Source organism: Moschus berezovskii, chromosome 6, assembly GCF_049115385.1.
Source record: "Moschus berezovskii isolate FMDL1 chromosome 6, NW_MosBer_1.0, whole genome shotgun sequence".
In the NCBI taxonomy this organism is placed as follows: Eukaryota; Metazoa; Chordata; class Mammalia; order Artiodactyla; family Moschidae; genus Moschus; species Moschus berezovskii.
This window is the reverse complement of record NC_142465.1, coordinates 95,568,629-95,588,324: the sequence shown is the minus strand read 5'-3', so window position 1 is coordinate 95,588,324 and position 19,696 is coordinate 95,568,629. Positions and strand designations below refer to the sequence as shown.

The 19,696-nt window shown below is 38.7% G+C and overlaps 1 protein-coding gene across 9 annotated transcripts in view; it reads left to right on the top strand.

Annotated features, from left to right (window-relative positions):
• PLEKHA5 (pleckstrin homology domain containing A5) overlaps positions 1 to 19,696 on the top strand; it is a 271,652-nt gene that overhangs the window by 222,830 nt on the left and 29,126 nt on the right. For 5 of the 9 annotated variants that reach the window (XM_088837293.1, XM_055395744.2, XM_055395741.2 and 2 more), the window contains 4 exons: positions 3,487 to 3,549; positions 5,089 to 5,169; positions 5,305 to 5,454; positions 19,172 to 19,273. In XM_088837293.1, the coding sequence (XP_088693419.1) occupies positions 3,487 to 3,549; positions 5,089 to 5,169; positions 5,305 to 5,454; positions 19,172 to 19,273 (396 nt within the window). Of the gene's footprint in view, positions 1 to 2,929; positions 2,966 to 3,486; positions 3,550 to 5,088; positions 5,170 to 5,304; positions 5,455 to 19,171; positions 19,274 to 19,696 lie in introns of all 9 variants that reach the window. The other 4 variants (XM_055395739.2, XM_088837294.1, XM_055395738.2 and 1 more) reach the window with 1 other exon arrangement.

Genomic DNA, 19,696 nt, shown 5'->3' with positions numbered 1-19,696 from the left:
GAGTTGGCACATGACATAACATAACATAGCATAACAGTGTTTTATGACCAATTATTCTGAGTTATAGCCATTTTAGGGTTTTCTCCCAGGAGACCCTCTGTGTTTCTACTTTCCTAAAAGAAAGAGGACACCTACCTAGGCAGCAATTTTTTTTTTTTTAATTTTTGGGGTCACCATTCAGTATGCAAGATCCCTGACCTGGAATTGAATCCGGACTCCCTACAGTGGAAGCATGGACTCCTAACCACTGGATCACTAGGGAAGTCCCAGTAATTTTCTTAAAATTAGTCAAATAAAAAGAACCTAAAACTGAATCAAAGCAAATGTTAAGTGAGCATCAAGTTAAAAATTCCTCTGGTTCTATTAATCATTCTATTTCCATTCACAGGTACAATTTATACTAGAATTTTTATAGCATAATATCAGTGAAATTAATCACATGATAATTATTTTAAAAGATACAGACTGATTAGCAAATATGCATGCATAGCCCTAAGAACATTTTTGAGTTTTTGTAAGACATGTCTAATTTCATCAAAATATTTCCCCTTGTATCTGTTTTTGTCTTTTATGTATATATTCATATGCTTTAAAAATATATATCTATACACACATATATATATTTCATATACTTAAAAGGGATACTGTAGAAGGTTCAGTTTTAATTGGCAAAAGTGATTTTGTTTGAACTTAATGCCAAACCAGTTTTTAAAAAGATTATGATAGTATACTAAGTAAAAGTTCTGAATTTCTAAATATAATATAATGCATATCCTTATATAATCAGTAAAGTCTGTATAATATGCTTCTCAAACTGAATTAATTACTTAAGTAACCCCCTGTCACTTAACTTTTCTAGTGTTGCAGAGGTACCTCAAACAGTGATATTCAAACTCAGAACTTTCTTGCTCAAGATGTGTCTGAAAAATTATCAAAAGTATTGCCATGAAACATTATTTCATGTAGAACTTGAGTTAATCAGAGTATTCATGAAGTTAATTTTTCTTATTAGTAGGATTTTGATATGGAGAACAAAATAGTAGACTTCTTCGATTCTAGATGGAAATTTTTTAAAATAAATTATATTCTAGAATTCCATGGTGGTCTAGTTGTTAGGACTCGGCAGTTTCCCTGCCATGACTCAGTTTCAGTCCCTGGTTGGGAAACAGATCCCTCAAGTCTTATGGTATGGCCAAATTTTAAAAAAAATTTTTAATAAATAAATTCATCTTTTCTTAAAAAAAATCATCAGTAATTATAATCAGTAATAGGAAATGGGCCATGCCTAAAAGTTAATTTTTTAGTTAACCTACTGAACTCTAGTTAAAAAAAAAAAAAAGTTACTTGTTTATAGAACCATCTTGTTTTCTTATGCTTTTCTTCTGACAGGCAAAAGAAATGCGTAGTGGAACGTTAATTATTTTAAGATTTTACTAGTTGATATCCAGTTATCAATTGAATAAGTCGATAAAAGGTTTAGATAAATCTTCATTGGTACCAAAAATACAGGTACAACAAAATAAATCTAATTTGTGTGTAATATTACCTCTATAGTTTTTAGGAAATAGCATTCTAAACTTATAAGTACACAATATACATCTTTCTTTTTTATAATATGCCAAATCATATGAAAATGCAGTGAGATTCCGTAAATAAAAATGTTATACCATTATCCAAAATATTTGTTATAAATTACTGAGTTTTCATTTTTTAAATACTTGGCTTTTTCTCTTTTGACTTGGGATATAAGGTGCAAATCACATTTTAATCTAGATATAGCACTATTTATGCCCAAATTATACATTCCGTGGTTTAGTAAAGCTGTTTGGAGTTTAACTTTAAATATTAAATAAGCAAAGTCTTTGTAGACATTTAGCAGCTAAAGGCTTTACATCTTTTATTTTTTATAAATGAGAAATACTGATTTTGGTGTTTGTGACTTCTTTTTGTCATGAATGTAAGCATTTTAAAACTTATTTTTCATTACTTTCTTTAGATAGAAGTATAAATTCTTCTTGCATCTAGGTGCTTTTATTTAGAATGACAATCGACACTTTTCAGGACATATTCAGTGGCCTTTATTTTAAAATAGTGCATAAATATTCTGACTTTTGTCATTAAATTCATTTTTCATGTGATGTTCTTTTCTATGAAAGTTCTATGGTTTAATAATCACTGTGCATACCCCTTACGTAGTCACAGAACCATTTGCATGAGGTACGTGAAAGCAATGTCTTGAAGTGAAACATGGAAACCAGGATTGATTATCGTATGTTTGGAATGCTTCTTACCTTTTTTAATCTTCTGATTTCCACATTCCTAGATCCATTTAAAGTTATCTATTGTTTAAATAGTGCCTTCTTGAGATATACATGTCAAGCAGGTTTTTACAGAGAAGGCATATATAGTTGTAATTTTTACATTCTTATGCATTTGTAGTGAAATTTAATTTTCCAATCTAGAATATAGTTGGGATACATTATTCCTGTCCCCATTTTGAGAAAAAGTATACCATTCCGTGAACATGCATTGAGCCCCAATTACATTTTCCTACTATGTTTTTCTTATACTGTCTAGCAGTCAGTATAAAGTAAAGACAAGAGAAATACTACAGTTTGGCCTGCAGAGGTGCTATGATATAATCTATGGTATAGCTGACTGGAATGGTTTATTGAAATCTTGGTTAGCACAGTCAGAAATAAGGATTGGCTTGACCAAAAGATATTTGAAAGAAGCTGAAAATAGGATGTTTAAATACAATGAATAGTAATTCATTACAATATAATAAAACAAATGGTTTCAGCAAACACATCTGTTCTTTTTATGAAATTTGGCCATCCATATCTATAATGTAGACTTTCAGTTTTAAGAGATTCTGAGTGCTTTTCCTCTTTTCAATTAAACCCATCCTTTTCCTCCATTCTTTTAGTTCTTAAGACAGAGGAACAAGATAAGTCTATACTGTGTATGTGTGTTTATATATTACGTATATGTATACAGTGTGTTCCAGGTTTTGTTAATAAAATTGTACAAAGATGTGTTGGCATCTGAGTGTACACATACACAGTTGTGTGGTTATGTGTATACTATTGAAAGCACGGTTTTGACTGCTGAAATAATGCCTGATTGGAGATTTGATTCAATACAGCTGCTCTGATTGTATTTGTCAATTTTTTTCATTAAAATAATGTGTGTCTCGCAAATGGAAAACATAAGGTGCTGCATAATTTTATTTGACCAGCTTCTTATTTTGTCTGACAAGCTGAAGTTAACATCATTCTTAGGTATCTTGCGTATTGATTGTATTGATGTTCAATAATTTTCTATTTTTGTAATGATCTGTTTGAACTAAACTTTTTAAAAGTATAGAATCATTAAAAAACCCATTTCTGTTATTGTTATATAAATTAAAACATTAACTATAGACTAAGTAAATGTATATTTCTTATCATTTTTAAAGTTGCTGTGTGACATTTTCCCTTATAGCTGTCACAGGATGAATGCAGAGGCACATTATACAAATACAGACCCGAAGAAATAGATATTGATGTAAGTATTAGTATGCAATATATTATCAATGCTCTGCCAAAACATTGGAAATAAGCGTGACAAAAAAGATTTCATCTTCCTGTTCTGCCCTCCAAAGTGACATCAAATAAATAACGTTTTCTTCTTTTGCACTTAGATTCAATTAAAGCCTCGCTCCCTGATTTGTCCTCTGCCCACCCTACCGTCATAGTTAGCAGTTGAACAAATTTAGAATCATTTAAATGAAAGTAAAGAGTATTTCTGATCTCTTGCCTGGAAAATCCCATGGATGGAGGAGCCTGGTAGGCTGCAGTCCATGGGATCACTGAGGGTCGGACACGACTGAGCGACTTCACTTTCACTTTTCACTTTCATGCATTGGAGAAGGAAATGGCAACCCACTCCAGTGTTCTTGCCTGGAGAATCCCAGGGACGGGGGAGCCTGGTGGGCTGCTGTCTATGGGATCACACAGAGTCGGACACGACTGAAGTGACTTAGGAAGCAAGCAAGCAAAGAGTATTTCTGATATAAAATTATACAGGATTAGAGACAAAGTAAAACTTTATCATCTGGAGAAAACGTCAACCTCTAGAAATTCTGTCACTGCATCCTTTTGTTATTGCTGTTAATCATGTTTTACATCACTAACTTCCTTATTTATATCTCATTCTTCCCTCATTTCTGCTGGTTTTATTCCACTGAGCTGTACCTCCTTCTCATTTCAATGTATCCCACCTGATGTGGCTTGAGTTGTGTTGTCTAACAAAGATATGGTGGTTACTTTAATAGATAATGACAAAGAAAGAATCTCAAATTTCTTGTGTCATTATGCAGTAACACTTGGGATATATTTACTGTTTGTCCAGGGTTTTTATTTTCAGATATGTGATGAACTGGTTTATTGCATGACCGAAGTCCTACTAAAGTGATCTCTCATGTTTTTATAATTAAAAAATTGAGGTATTACTAAGAATTTAAAACATTAAAACTGTTGAAAGTTATTTTTCTCCATTAGCAATGTTTTTACTTGTATTATTATAGTTAGAAGTGATTTTTTTCTGAAGAACATAAAAGCATAATTTAAAAAATATAAAAAGAGAATCCAGTCTGTGTTTTAATTAAGGATTGCATAAGTTACGTAAACTCTCCAGCAGTTTGTAGAGAAAATATCTTAACCACATAAAAATGATTTGCTGAAGTCATAGGAGACTGCCTGGTTACTAAGAATATTTTGAATTGTGTAAGTTAAATAGTATGGTGGAAAATGCTTTTTTACTTTTTATGCATTCTTTAAAGCGTCCTATGTCTGTATTCTATATTTTAAATTTTATTTTATTGATTGAAATGAAGATTGACCTGATTAGCTATTTGGCTGTTTTAAATGTGAGGGGTTTTTTTTGTTATGTCTAAATCCATAGAATCCCAGAGACGGGGGACCCTGGTGGGCTGCCGTCTATGGGGTCGCACAGAGTCGGACACGACTGAAGTGACTTAGCAGCAAATCCAATTACAGGAAAAATTAAAAACTGCTAACAAAAGACATCTTCTCTGTAACCTAGGCCAAGTTAAGCCGACTGTGTGAGCAAGATAAAGTGGTACACGCTCTGGAAGAGAAACTTCAGCAGCTCCACAAGGAGAAAGTAGGACAATTATGTTTATTATCTACAACTGATGTTACTTTATATGATGATTATCAGGACACTGATAACTGAAGTAGAAAAGAATTAATTCGATGATGCAGAACATTAAGTGTAATCATTTTTTTATTATAATAGTACACGCTTGAGCAAGCTTTGCTGTCAGCCAGCCAAGAGATAGAAATGAATGCAGATAACCCAGCAGCCATTCAGACCGTGGTGCTTCAGAGGGACGATTTACAAAACGGACTGCTCAGCACATGTCGTGAACTCTCTCGAGCCACTGCAGTAAGTAGCAGAGTTTCCTTCCTAGTAAACACCAGCGTGGTATGCAGTTCTTTTTTTTTTTTCTATTTAATTTATATCATTTTAACTGGGCTTTCTGTAGGATTTTTCTTTATTATTAAGAAATTTTAATTTGTTGCTCTTAATTAAGACTAACAAAAATAAAGGGTGGTCTTTGTTTTTCAATTAGCGGACCTTGTGTGCTTTGTGAAATAGTTTTACAGGGAACATCAACACACCTGTTTATATATTATGAAGATGAAAAGTTCTTTATAATGTTAAAAGTTGCTGCTGCTAGGAAAATAAATGTCATGTTAGAATAATTTTTGGAAGGTGATAATTGGATTCATTGAACCAGCCGTTTCAATTAAAGGCTCCTGAGAAGTGCTTTTAAGAAGCCGCCAGCATTACCATTTTACAGCTGCAGTGTGATCTAAGGTTAGATGATAGTTTTGAGTAAGAAATATAATTAGCAGAACCTTTAACCCATAGTCCAGTTACTTTATAATAAAGATTCTCCTGGGATTACCAAATCTAAAAGTCTTACTTAAGAGTTTATAAATTGAGTGTTTTATGAGTTTAAAGAGGCTGCTTTAGATCCTATGACGTACTCATTTCTAAACATAGTAAGAGCACCTGCCCAGGCAGCCCTTTGAAAGGGGAAAAAAGCCATCTGTTACAGAAAACTGCAAACACACCCTTGTGTGTACCTTCCGTGGGCTGTTTAGGGAGCAGCTACCTTTGAAGAAAGTCCTCAGACAGTATAACTTAACGAAGAGAGGTCTTTCCCAGCTGGGAAGCTACCCAGACTCAACATGGCTTCCATTCTAAACACTAAATTCACTTTCCAAACACAAACTAGTTTTAGAGGAACATTCCATGGTTTAATATAAATCGTAACTTGGTTTTTGTGACTCTTAAGTCCTTTATATTTAATATACCTATTCTTCCTGCCTGTCAGTGCAGGAGACACAGGTTTGATCCCTGGGTTGGGAAGATTCCCTCCCTGGAGTAGGAAATGGCAACCCACTCCAGTATTCTTGCCTGGAGAATCCCATGGAAAGAGGAGCCTGGTGGGCTAATACAATTGAAGCATCTTAGCATTCTTTAGGAGAAGGCAATGGCAACCCACTCCAGTACTCTTGCCTGGAGAATCCCATGGATGGAGGAGCCTGGTGGGCTGCAGTCCATGAGGTTGCTAAGAGTCGGACACGACTGAGCGACTTCACTTTCACTTTTCACTTTCATGCATTGGAGAAGGAAAGGGCAACCCACTCCAGTATTCTTGCCTGGAGAATCCCAGGGACAGAGGAGCCTGTTGGGCTGCCCTCTGTGGGGTTGCACAGAGTCGGACATGACTGACACGACTCAGCAGCAGCAGCAGCATTCTTTAAAACAATCAAAAATACTGTTACTTCCATTATCTCATCTGAGTTTCTTAATTTTGCACTGGTGTATATAGATATTTTAAGAATTTAATATCCTTGCAGTAGTGATCTCCTTGAAATCAGAACCATATCTCATTCACCTTTGTAACTCTGCTGCTGTGCTGCTAAGTCACTTCAGTCATGTCCGACTCTGTGCCACCCCATAGACGGCAGGCTCCCCCGTCCCTGGGATTCTCCAGGCAAGAACACTGGAGTGGGTTGCCGTTTCCTTCTCCAATGGGTGAAAGTGAAAAGTGAAAGTGAAGTCGCTTAGTCATGTCCGACTCATAGTGATCCCATGGACTGCAGCCTAGCAGACTCTTCCATCCATGGGATTTTCTAGGCAAGAGTACTCTAGCCTTCAGCAATATAGGATGTGCATTAAAAATGCGATAAATCGGGGACTTACTGGTGGTCCAGAGTAATGCAGGGGATGTGGGTTCAATCCCTGATCAAGGAACAAGATCCCACATTCCACGGGGCAGGTGAGCCTGCACCACAATGAAAGATCCTGCATGACACAACTAAGACCCACTTCAGCCAAAATAAAATCTGTGATGAATGAACTGAATGTCTTACCCAGCATTATAAAGCCGATTGAATGCAATGCCTCCTAGAGGTCAGCTCCAGGTCTTCTATCCGTAATCCTGAAACATTGGATCTACATTGCTTTTGATAATACCGTCATAAAGAAATGTTATCTACAAGGAAGTAGTCGTTTAGTGCATCAGTGATGGGTAGGATTTGGAAGAAAGGTGAAGTGAAGGGCAGCCCATACAGGACAAAACGCTCTGAACCGTAGCCGACAGATGAGAATGTGAAGGGCATATTTGGAGAAGCAAGAAATAGAACTGAGTAGCTGGCTGGAATCGACGGTGGGAAATACGAGATAAGGCAGGGAAAGAGAGGTTAAGCTGTCACTGCCAAGTTAATGAAAAGCTTGGAATTTGTATGACAACCTGAGTCAAATAAAAATTAAGTTGGAAACTATTTCACAATTTGGTGTCCGTTATACAAAGTTTTAGAGTTGTATAGTGTTTAATTGAACTATTATTTCTTCCCTTACCAAATAGGTTTTGTAACTTAAATCTCATCTGTAGGCTGTCTCCCAAGATACCTCCAGTCCTGATGGAAGTTTATCAGATACATTCAAAGAAATAATCATTTTTGAGTATCTCACTTTCTGGTTGTTATCGCATATGATCACCTTCCTGGGATTTTTTTTCCTTTGCCTTCAGCATTATTCACTGGTCATTTACAAACCCTCAATATGTTCTTCTAAGACAGGTCTTAATGCATAGAATACAAACTATGTTATCTGTGCCTTTAAGTAAACATATTCATATTTGTAGCTTACGGCTACAAATGGTTGGAACTCACTGGATGTTGACCATACTTAAATTATATCTCTGCCAACAGAATGCCAAAGGAGTCCTCTGATTCTTTAACAGTTGATTTTGGGGCATTGTTTCCAATCCAGGTCCTGAGGTATAAAAGATATAAGGTATGATGTTAGGCCTCCGTAGAGCAAAGCTTTGATCTTCTCATCTAGTTGGCCACTGAGGTATTAAAACCAAGATGTAATATATGTTACATGATAAACATGTAAAGCAGTGTTGCCTATGTGTTTAATTCTTGATGCAGCATCTCTTCTCTCGAAATCCTACCCAACACACAAACACACACACACACACATACTCATGCGTGAGTGTGCTTTAAAGCACATGATGTCTTTGTGCTTTCCTGGCTTCTTTTTTTCTTTGTTTTTAATTTTTTTTTTTTACTTTATTCTCCTCCTTTTTGACCTAAGCCTAATTAGTGAGAAGGATTATTGTAACAGTCAGTTATCCCTTGAAAATTTTCAGCATGTTGCTGTCTTAGTTTGGGTTTTTTTCTGAAAACAGAGCCCGGGATGAGGACCTGGGAGCTGTTTCCAGGAAATGAAAGTGATGGAGGAAGTGTGGAGAATGAGCTGGGGCCAGGTGTGGGGAGTGGCAGGGAGAAGACCCAGTGGAGGGTCACTGCTGAGTTGGTCGCCACTGTGGACTAGTAGGGACCCTCTGAGGAAATGAGCTAAATATTTCTAGATTTCCCTCTGAGAGGTGGGGAGGCTAGGCTGTCTCTCACTCCTTGGTCGCAGTTGCCCCCGGGTCCTTAATTCACCGGCATTTCTAAAGTGCCCTAGTTAATTGACCATGAACACCGGCACACATGGAGTTGACCACAGTGCGTTGAAATCAGGTGGGCAGAGGGCTACGCATCTGCTCCAGTCACCTTTCTCAGGAAGTTTACATTTAGGCTTTATCTCTGATTGTAAGAGAAATATTCTCATGCTTTATTCACTCAGCAGTGTTGCTTTTATTCTTTCTGACAGCTCAAGGAGCCAGATAAAGCAGATGCCCTTCACATACCTTAAATGAGAATTTAGGGTTCATCCAATAATGGTAGCAAAATATATTTGTATTTCTGTGTTATGTACTTATGTTATCCGGTTTGATCCTTAAGCAGATACTGTGCAAAATAGATGTAATAATTATTTTCATGTTATTTTCATTTTCATTACCTCCACTGCACAGTTGAAGAAGCAACTCTGGTTCATGGAGGTTAAATGACTTCCAAAGTGACATAACCAATTAAAAACAGATCAACACCTAAATCCAGGACTTTTAAGATTTTTTTTTCATGTGAACCATGTTTAAAGTATTTATTGAATTCGTTACATTACTCTTTCTGTTTTATGTTTGGATTTTTTTGCCTTGAGGCATGTGGGATCTTAGCTTCCCAACCAGGGGTCGAACCCACATCCCCTACAGTGGAAGGCGAAGTTTGAACCACTGGGCCACCAGGGAATTCCCTAGGATTTTTTTCTTCTAGGACTTCTGTATTTTCTATTCCACTTTACTCTTTGTAGTTACATAATTTGTATTTTCTGGAACATGGAGTCAAATCTAGATTCTCTTACTCAAACATCTACAGTCAGAATTCCATGGTTCAATCCTGGGTTTTGGCACCAAAGAAATACATGAACAAGTAAATAAAAATACTTATTTATTGGAATTTAAAGAAAACAACTATAAAGCCCCCCCCCCCGTTATCCTGAATCATGCTAGTAGATGGCTTATGCACTTATTCACTGCAGAATAGGACCAATATATGAATAGTAGTAAACATTGTGAATATTTCTGGAGCAGTTTATTGGGTGCCAGATTCCATTATAAGTGTTTTCAGACATAGTTAAGCCACTTAAGAACCCTTCCGCAGGGGTACTATTACTACTATGTTAAAAACTGAAAAATGGAACACAGAGATTGCCCACAGTGAATGAGTATTTTGTATAGCCTTCCAGTAACTTTAAATTTATGTTGTAGACCAAATTCTGCATGGGAGGGACTTAAGTCAATGGAGACTTTAGACTGGAATGGATAAAGTTTAACGGGCTGGGGAAGAGGACAGATAAACCACCTTGAAGAGAAGCCTGCACTTGAAATATCTTCATCTTCTCATTCTCCATATCACACAGAGCTACTGAGAATTATAGTTACAGCAAAATGTGATTTTTTTTAACAGATCTATTGATATACATGGATTATCATGAAATACACTTTGAAAGCATTCATGATGATTTTTAAATACACTGGTTGTTTCATGATTGTAATACAACATCCTGGAAACAGAGGCAGCCAGGGGTGATAAACCTCCTGAAATGCTGTAGTGGAAAGTACCAAGCAACACTCGTGAGGTTGGGGGAATCAAAAATCAAGTCTGAATCTCAGCAAACCTCAGCACCTAACTACGAGTTTATAGGAAACATAGAAAACAGAAGCGCAAAGCTAAGCAATACCACAGGAATTCAGTTAACAGAATGTAGCGTCACAGAAATTCTACAGAACAAGTGACCCATTCTCTTCAACAAATAAGTAGCAAAGAAATAGACAAGGAAATTGTAACAGTTGAAAATATTTTTTAGGACGTCCCTGGTGGTCCAGTGGTTAAGAATAGGCCTACCAATGCAGGGGACACAGGTGCAGTCCGTGGTCTAGGAAGATTCCACATGCCAGGGCATCTAAGCCCAAGTGCCACAACTACTGAGCCCTCGCTCTGGAGCCTGTGCTCTGCAGCAAGAGAAACCACCAAGGGAGAAGCCCGAACATCACAAACAGAGTAGCCCCTGCTGGCCACAGCTCGAGAAAGCCCACACAGCTGTGAAGACCCAGCACAGCTAAAAATAAATAATTTTAAAAGTATATATTTAAAGAAATAAATGTGTGAGCTCAATCACTCAGTTGAGTCTGACTGAGAACCCATGGACTGTATGTAGCCCTTCAGGCTCCTCTGTCCATGGGATTTTCCAGGCAAGGATACCGGAGTGGGTAGCCATTCCTTTCTCCAGGGGATTTTTCCAACCCAGGGTTTGAACCCAGGTCTCCCGCATTGCAGGCAGATTCTTTACCATCTGAGCCAACAGGGAAGCATATTAATTACTAAAATTCATTAGAATTTGTCTGTTATCTTTTTCATTTTTGTTTCTTTTCTGAAGTGTTTATAAATGAAATAGTATCATCTCTGGTACTTGCTTTGAAATGATCCCACGGGGATGGAAAATGGATTCTATAGATGAAACCAGACTGATCACTTTTGCATTTGGGTGCTTGTTGGCTACATTTGTATATATTTGGAAATTTCCATTGTATATGTCTGCTGCTGCTGTTGCTGCTAAGTCACTTCAGTTGTGTCCGACTCTGTGTGACCCCATAGATGGAAGCCCACCAGGCTCCCCCGTCCCTGGGATTCCTCAGGCAAGAACACTGGAGTGGGTTGCCATTTCCTTCTCCAATGTGTGAAAGTGAAAGTGAAGTCGCTCAGTCATGTCTGACCCTTAGCGACCCCACGGACTGCAGCCTAGCAGGCTCCTCTATCCATGGGATTTTCTAGGCAAGAGGACTGGAGTGGCTTGCCATTGCCTTCTCCGTATATGTCTGAGGAGGATTTTTTAAAAATCCACAAAACTGCTAACAAAGGGGGAGCATATTAGATCTTTTTATCTTTTCTTGTGTTCTATTCTACTTTTATTACTACAAAAATTCATTATATCTTCAATTTGTACAATAAAAGCAACCATTTTCTTTGAGATGGAATATTATTTTGTTTCAAAGAGAAGATTAGAGGAGAAACTAAATATATGACTTAAAGATTATAACCAGTAAGTTAAAGATTATAAGTAGCCAAAAAAGTAAAATGACTATAATTGTTACCATAAACTAGATATTTAAGATTAAGGTAGCTCCATAACCATACCCGATTTAGTTGAACCTCACTTTATATAGTTTGAATTTGTCCCTTGTAACATCTTTTTAGGTTTAAAAAAGCCAATATACTAGTCATTAGATAGTGTAATAAAATATGTATTTAGTAAGTAGTGATTTTTATCTCTGATGCAATTATATACTAAGGCAAGTATAAAATCATTTAAAATATTATTTAAAAAAAATTATTCAAATTCTAAACATACTGTTAACATCTATGCCAAGAAATCTCTACATCCTGAAGGTAAAATTGAAATCACAGTAACTTTATTTTGATTGATCTCAAAAATCAACTAGTTTTGATACCCAGTTGACAGAATTGTTATCATTGGGTAGTAATGGCCAAAATTAATAATTTTTGTGCCTAATCACCAAAACATAATGGTAAATTTAAATTGTTTGCTGTATAATCGCTGAGTCAGGTCCAACTCTTTTGCAACCCTATGGACTGTAGCCTGTCAGGCCTGTCTGTCCATGGGATTTTCCAGGCAAGAATACTGCAGTGGGTTGCCATTTCCTTCTACAGAGAATATTCCTGACCCGGGGATTGAACCCACAACTGCTACATTGCAGGTGGATTGCTGAGCTACCAGGGAAGCCAGATTTAAATACTGCAGTATTTTAATTTTCCAAGGTGTAGTTGTGAACATTAATCTGTAATATTTAAACATGAAGAATTGTTGGAGCTTACGAAGCTTATTTTGTTGTTATTCAGTTGCTCAGTCATGTCCAACCTTTTGCAACCCCATGAACTGCAGCATGCCAGGCTTCCCTGTCCTTCACTGTCTCCCGGAGTTTGCTCAAATTCATGTACTTTGGGTCAGTGATACCATCCAACCATCTCATCCTCTGTCACCCCCTTCTCCTCTTGCCCTCAGTCTTTCCCAGCATAATAAATCGGCTCCTCACATCCGGTGGCCAATGTGTTGGAGCTTCAGCTTCAGACTTCAGCATCAGTCCTTCCAGTGAATATTCAGTGTTGATTTCCTTTATTATAATTGACTGGTTTGATCTCCTTGCTGTCCAAAGCAATGGAAAATCAAAAAGAAGCTAATAATTACACTGTATCTGTATTATGCCCTCATCTCTATTTTGAAGCAAAATCTACTGCCAATTTCTTATGCTTGACATTTTTTTAATAAAAAATAGAACAGTGGATTAATATTTGTTAAATTAGAACTCAGGAACACTGCTTGAGAGGCAAACCAGAAGCAGACCAGTCTATTAGCTCTAAGCATAATGTAATAACATTTACATCCATGTGTATCATATTGTGTAACTATTCCCATGGGTAGATTTTGTTATAAATTGCCATTGGTTCTGGACAAGGAAAGGAAAGTTCTTATTACATTAAAAACTTGGAAGTGAATCATCAGTCTTAATCCCTTCTTAATAAAGCCCACAATATGTTGCTGCCATGGCTCTGTAGTTACATATTAAAATTCTCTTTCATCTCTTTTTGGTAGTCTGGGTTTCATTGCCTCTGAAAGTTGCAGACCTACTTAAAGTTTGGGTTTTTTCCCTCTACAGTAGCCAAATCTTATCTCAGTATAGACTATGAAGAAGTAACCATTATTAAAATTTACTTGTTCCATGCCATAAACTTAGACTGAGTCAAATTTTAAAAAAGTTTTTTGCCATCCTTGTAGAAAGTCCACATATGCACATGTACTTTCTTTTTAAACCTTTGTTACAGTAGAACATTTTCTCAGAAAAGTACACAGATTAACTGCACAGTCATGGCCAACATCCCTATCGAGGCATTGCATTTTAATGGAATGCTTTCTTCTCCATGACTGCTTCCTCCCCCCAAAAAAACAACTACCTGACTTTTAAACTATATATTAGGTTTTCCTGTCTTGGGCTTCTTTTAACATTATGAGGTTCATCCATGTGGTTCTAAATCGCAGGATTTATCTCATCCTCTTAACTATATGGCTTGAAAAGTCCAGGTCTTTACTGAAAGCACTGCTGTGCTTCCTGACTTGCGCCTGTGATTTTAAGATAATTGTATACGTGCAACTCATCACCCCTTTTAATTGCCTTAATGTACCTAGATATTATCTTCTTGACAAAAAATGCTAATGTCACATTTAAAGATTTTAACCTTGTACTCGGATAAGCCACTAAACTCTTTAATGAAACGTTTGGCCAGGTGTTGGGAGGACTGGTATGGGGCCAGTGCTGCCTTGTTGCTGGCTGCTTCCCATTGACTTGTGTTACTGCTCACACGTAATCATGCTGGAGGAGCCCAGAGGGAAAGGCAGAAACAGGCACAGCAGGATAACGGCGCTGGTACAGTGGAATGGCAGGACCTCTTGCAAATTCAGAGTATATTGTGTTTCCTCACCCCTAGAATATTAGTAAAGTAGGTTCTGCCTGTAGATCTCTGTTTTTTATGTGAAAGACAAGAATTTCCCACCATCCTAAAATGTTTTCAGATTTAGTTGCCTCTGCAGCTTTGGGCTTCCAAGGTGGCTCAGTGGTAAAGAATCTGCCTGCCAATGCAGGAGACACAGGAGTTGCGAATTCAAATCAGTGGGTCAGGAAGTTCCCCTGAAGGAAAAAATGGCAACCCACCCCAGTATTCTTGCCTGGAGAATTCCATGAACAGAGGAGCCTGGTGGTAAATTACAGTTCACAGGATTGAGAGAGTCGAACAGGACTGAGCGTCTGAGCACACACACAGCAGCTTTGGTCTCCCTCTGAACTTTTCTACAAAAGAAGTTCTGTGTCTGCCTGGCAGTGTCATCTCCTTACATTGATCCACTGAGTCTGTGCAGTTCAGTTCGGTCACTCAGTCGTATCTGACTCTTTGCAACCCCCTGGACTGCAGCACGCCACGCCTCCCTGTCCATCACCAACTCCCGGAGTTTACTCAAACATGTGTCCATTGAGTCAGTGATGCCATCCAACCATCTCATCCTCTGTCGTCCCTTTCTTCTCTTGCCTTCAATCTTTCCAAGGCTCAGGGTCTTTTCCAATGAGTCAGCTCTTCCCATCAGGTAGCCAAAGTATTGGAGTTTCAGCTTCAACGTCAGTCCTTCCAATGAACACCCAGAACTGATCTCCTTTAGGATGCACTGGTTCGATCTCCTTGCTGTCCAAGGGACTCTCAAGAGTCTTCTCCAACACCGCAGTTCAAAAGCATCAGTTCTTCAGCGATCAGCTGTCTTTATAGTCCAACTCTCACATCCATACATGACTACTGGAAAAACCATAACCTTGACTAGATGGACCTTTGTTGACAAAATAATGTCTCTGCTTTTTAATATGCTTTCTAGGTTAGGTTGGTCATAACTTTCCTTCCAAGGAATAAATGTCTTTTCTTTTCATGGCTGCAGTCACCATCTACAGTGATTTTGGAGCCCCAAAAAATAAAGTCTGACATTGTTTCCACTGTTTCCCCATCTATTTCATGAAACGATGGGACCAGATGCCAGGATCTTAGTTTTCTGAATGTTGAGCTTTAAGCCAACTTTTTCATTCTCCTCTTTCACTTTCATCAAGAGGCTCTAAAGAGCCTCTTTAGTTCTTCTTCACTTTCTGCCACAAGGGTGACGTCATCTGCATATTGATATTTCTCCCAGCAATCTTGATTCCAGCTTGTGCTTCATCCAGCCCAGCGTTTCTCATGATTTAATCAGCATATAGGTTAAATAAACAGGGTGACAATATACAGCCTTGACATACTCCTTTTCTTGGAACCAGTCTGTTGTTCCATGTCCAGTTCTGATTGTTGCTTCCTGACATGCATACAGGTTTCTCAAGAGGCAGGTCAGGTGGTCTTGTATTCCCATCTCTTTCAGAATTTTCCATAGTTTATTGTGTTCCACACATTCAAAGTCTTTGTCATAGTCAATGAAGCAGAAATAGACGTTTTTCTGGAACTCTCTTGCTTTTTCGATGATCCAGCGGATGTTGGCCATTTGATCTCTGGTTCCTCTGCCTCTTTTAAAAACAGCGTGAACATCTGGAAGTTCACAGTTCACGTATTGCTGAAGCCTGGCTTGGAGAATTTTGAGCATTACTTTGCTAGTGTGTGAGATGAGTGCAATTGTGCGGTAGTTTGAGCATTCTTTGGCATTCCCTTTCTTTGGGATTGGAATGAAAACTGACCTTTTCTAGTCCTGTGGCCACTGCTGAGTTTTCCAAATTTGCTGGCATATTGAGTGCAGCACTTTCACAGCATCATCTTTCAGGATTTGAAATAGCTCAAGTGGAATTCCATCACCTCCACTAGCTTTGTTTATATCATGGCATCTGGTCCCATCACTTCATGGCAAATAGATGGGGGAACAGTGGCTGACTTTATTTTTTTAGGCTCCAAAATCACTGCAGATGGTGATTGCAGCCATGAAATTAAAAGACGCTTACTCCTTAGAAGGAAAGTTATGACCAACCTCAGTTCAGTTCAGTTCAGTCGCTCAGTCGTGTCCGACTCTTTGCAACCCCATGAATCACAGCACACCAGGCCTCCCTGTCCATCACCAACTCCCAGAGTTCACTCAAACTCATGTCTATCGAGTCAGTGATGCCATCCAGCCATCTCATTCTCTGTCATCCCCTTCTCCTCCTGCCCCCAATCCTTCCCAGCATCAGAGTCTTTTCCAGTGAGTCAGCTCTTCGCATGAGGTGGCCAAAGTATTGGAGTTTCAGCTTTAGCATCAGTCCTTCCAGTGAACACCCAGGACTGATCTCCGACCAACCTAGACAGCATATTAAAAAGCAGAGACATTACTTTGCCAACAAAGGTCCGTCTAGTCAAGGCTATGGTTTTTCCAGTAGTCATGTATGGATGTGAGAGTTGGACTATAAAGAAAGCTGATCGCCAAAGAATGGATGCTTTTGAACTGTGGTGTTGGTAAGACTCTTGAGAGTCCCTTGGACTGCAAGGAGATCCAACCAGTCCATCTTAAAGGAGATCAGTCCTGGGTGTTCATTGGAAGGACTGACGTTGAAGCTGAAACTCCAATACTTTGGCTACCTGATGCGAAGAGCTGACTCATTGGAAAAGACTAATGCTGGGAAAGATTGAGGGCAGGAGGACAAGAGGTGACAGAGGATGAGATGGCTGGATGGCATCACCGACTCAATGGACATGGGTTTGGGTGAACTCCAGGAGTTGGTGATGGACAGGGAGGCCTGGCATGCTGCAGTTCATGGGGTCGCAAAGAGTTGGATACGACTGAGCGACTGATCTGAACTGAACTTTCACAGCATCATCTTTCAGGATGATGAGTCTGTTACCCTCATTTTATCCTCCCTGACAATGTATTGTTGAGCACTTGTAGAATTATTCTGTATTAAATAAATGTCATGTGGTTAAGGATTAAGTATGAAAGTTTTCTCTCTGATGTGAGGTTTAGGGATAGTTTTCTTTTCCCCAAAGAAGAAAATTATAGGTGGGTAGTACCTCTATCAAGTCTCTACAAGCAGTATTCACTAGATTAGTTAGCTGAACTAGGTTCATTTGTTGTTGTTCAGTTCCTAAGTTGTGTCCAACTCTGTGACTTATGGACTGCAGCACACCAGGCATCTCTGTCCTTCACTGTCTCCCAGAGTTTGCTCAAACTTATGTCCATCAAGTCGGTGATGCCATCCAGGCATCTCATCTTTTGTTGACCTCTTCTCCTCCTGCTTTCACTGTTTCCCAGCATCTGGGTCTTTTCCAGTGAATCAGCTCTTTGCATCAGGTAGCTGAAGTATAGCAGCTTCTGCTTCAGCACCAGTCCTTTCAATGAATATTCATGGTTGATTTTCTTTAGGATTGGGGCTTCCCTGGTGGCTCAGAGGTTAAAGCGTCTACCTGTAATGTGGGAAACCTGGGTTCGATCCCTGGGTTGGGAAGATGCCCTGGAGGAGGAAATGGCAACCCACTCCAGTGTTCTTGCCTGGAGAATCCCATGGACGGAGCAGCCTGGTGGGCTACCGTACATGGGGTCGCAAAGAGTCAGCCGTGACTGAGCAACTTCACTTTTCCTTTAGGATTGACTGGTTTGATCTCCTTGCAGTCAAGGGACTCTAATGTCTTCTCCAGCACCACAGTTCGAAACGTGTCAATTCTTTGGTGCTCAGCCTACTTTATGGTCCATTCTCACATCAATACATGGGTACTGGAAAAGCCATCACATCGCTTTGACTATATGGACCTTTATTGGCAAAGTGATGTCTCTGCTTTTCAATAGGCTATCTAGGTTTGTCATAGCTTCTCTTCCAAGGAGCAAGTGTCTTTTAATTTTGTGGCTGCAATCACCATTTGCATTGATGTTGGAACCCAAGAAAAGGAAATCATTCCATGACTGTATATTTATTCTAAGGCCTGGCGTGCTGTGATTCATGGGGTCGCAAAGAGTCAGACTCGACTGAGCGACTGAACTGAACTGAACTGAAAGTCATGTCAAGGTTCCGGTGTTATTGAAAATCTGACATGCTAAAAATATAGCCTATTTAGTGTTTTTATTTCTGGACAAATGTTAATCACGACAGATAAGAAAATATTTTACTTATGCCTCTTTTGCATTTTAAGGAATCACTTTCAAGAAAAAATTAATTTATTATCATGCCTGGAGAATCCCAGGGACAGGGGGAGCCTGGTGGGCTGACGTCTATGGGGTCACACAGAGTCGGACATGACTGAAGCGACTTAGCAGCGGCAGCAGCATGAATAAAATAACATATTTTCTCCAAATAAACCTCTTTAGATCCTACAATCAGCTGAATATTTTGACGTCATGAATGACTAAATAATATAAAGTGTGTTTGGGTTGTTTGGGGGTTATTATTGTTTGTTTTTTATTTTTTTTAAGTGAAATTTGAATACTGAAGCACGATAAATAATTCAGTTGCTCAGCATTCTTCTTAAATTGATCTAAATGAGAGGAAAAAAAGGGAAATGAGTTATGTTGTACTTGGCCCATTATTGATTACAAGAGTGATAACACACCAGCACATTTTCTCCATGAAAGTAATTAAGCCCTTTGATTTTAGGAACTGGAACGAGCGTGGAGAGAATATGATAAGTTAGAGTACGACGTAACTGTTACCAGGAACCAGATGCAAGAGCAGCTGGATCGCCTCGGTGAAGTTCAGGTACAGAATTATAATATGTTTACATTGTTCTAACTGGCTTTGACTGGTACTGTGCAATCTATCTTGTTGGATTCCCTCACAGCTTCAACATTTGTTGCATAATTAGCTACATAACATCTGGATTTCAATACTTTCAATGATAGGAATTTTACTGTTTCACAAAGTAGCCCATCCCTCATTGTTTAAAAGTTAAATAGTGAGCTCCAGGAGAAGGCAAGGCACTCCACTCCAGTACTCTTGCCTAGAGAATCCCATGGATGGAGGAGCCTGGTGGGCTGTGGTCCATGGGGTCTCTAAGAGTCGGACACAACTAAGCGACTTCACTTTCACTTTTCACTTTCATTCTTTGGAGAAGGAAATGGCAACCCACTCCAGTGTTCTTGCCTGGAGAATCCCAGGGATGGGGGAGCCTGGTGGGCTGCC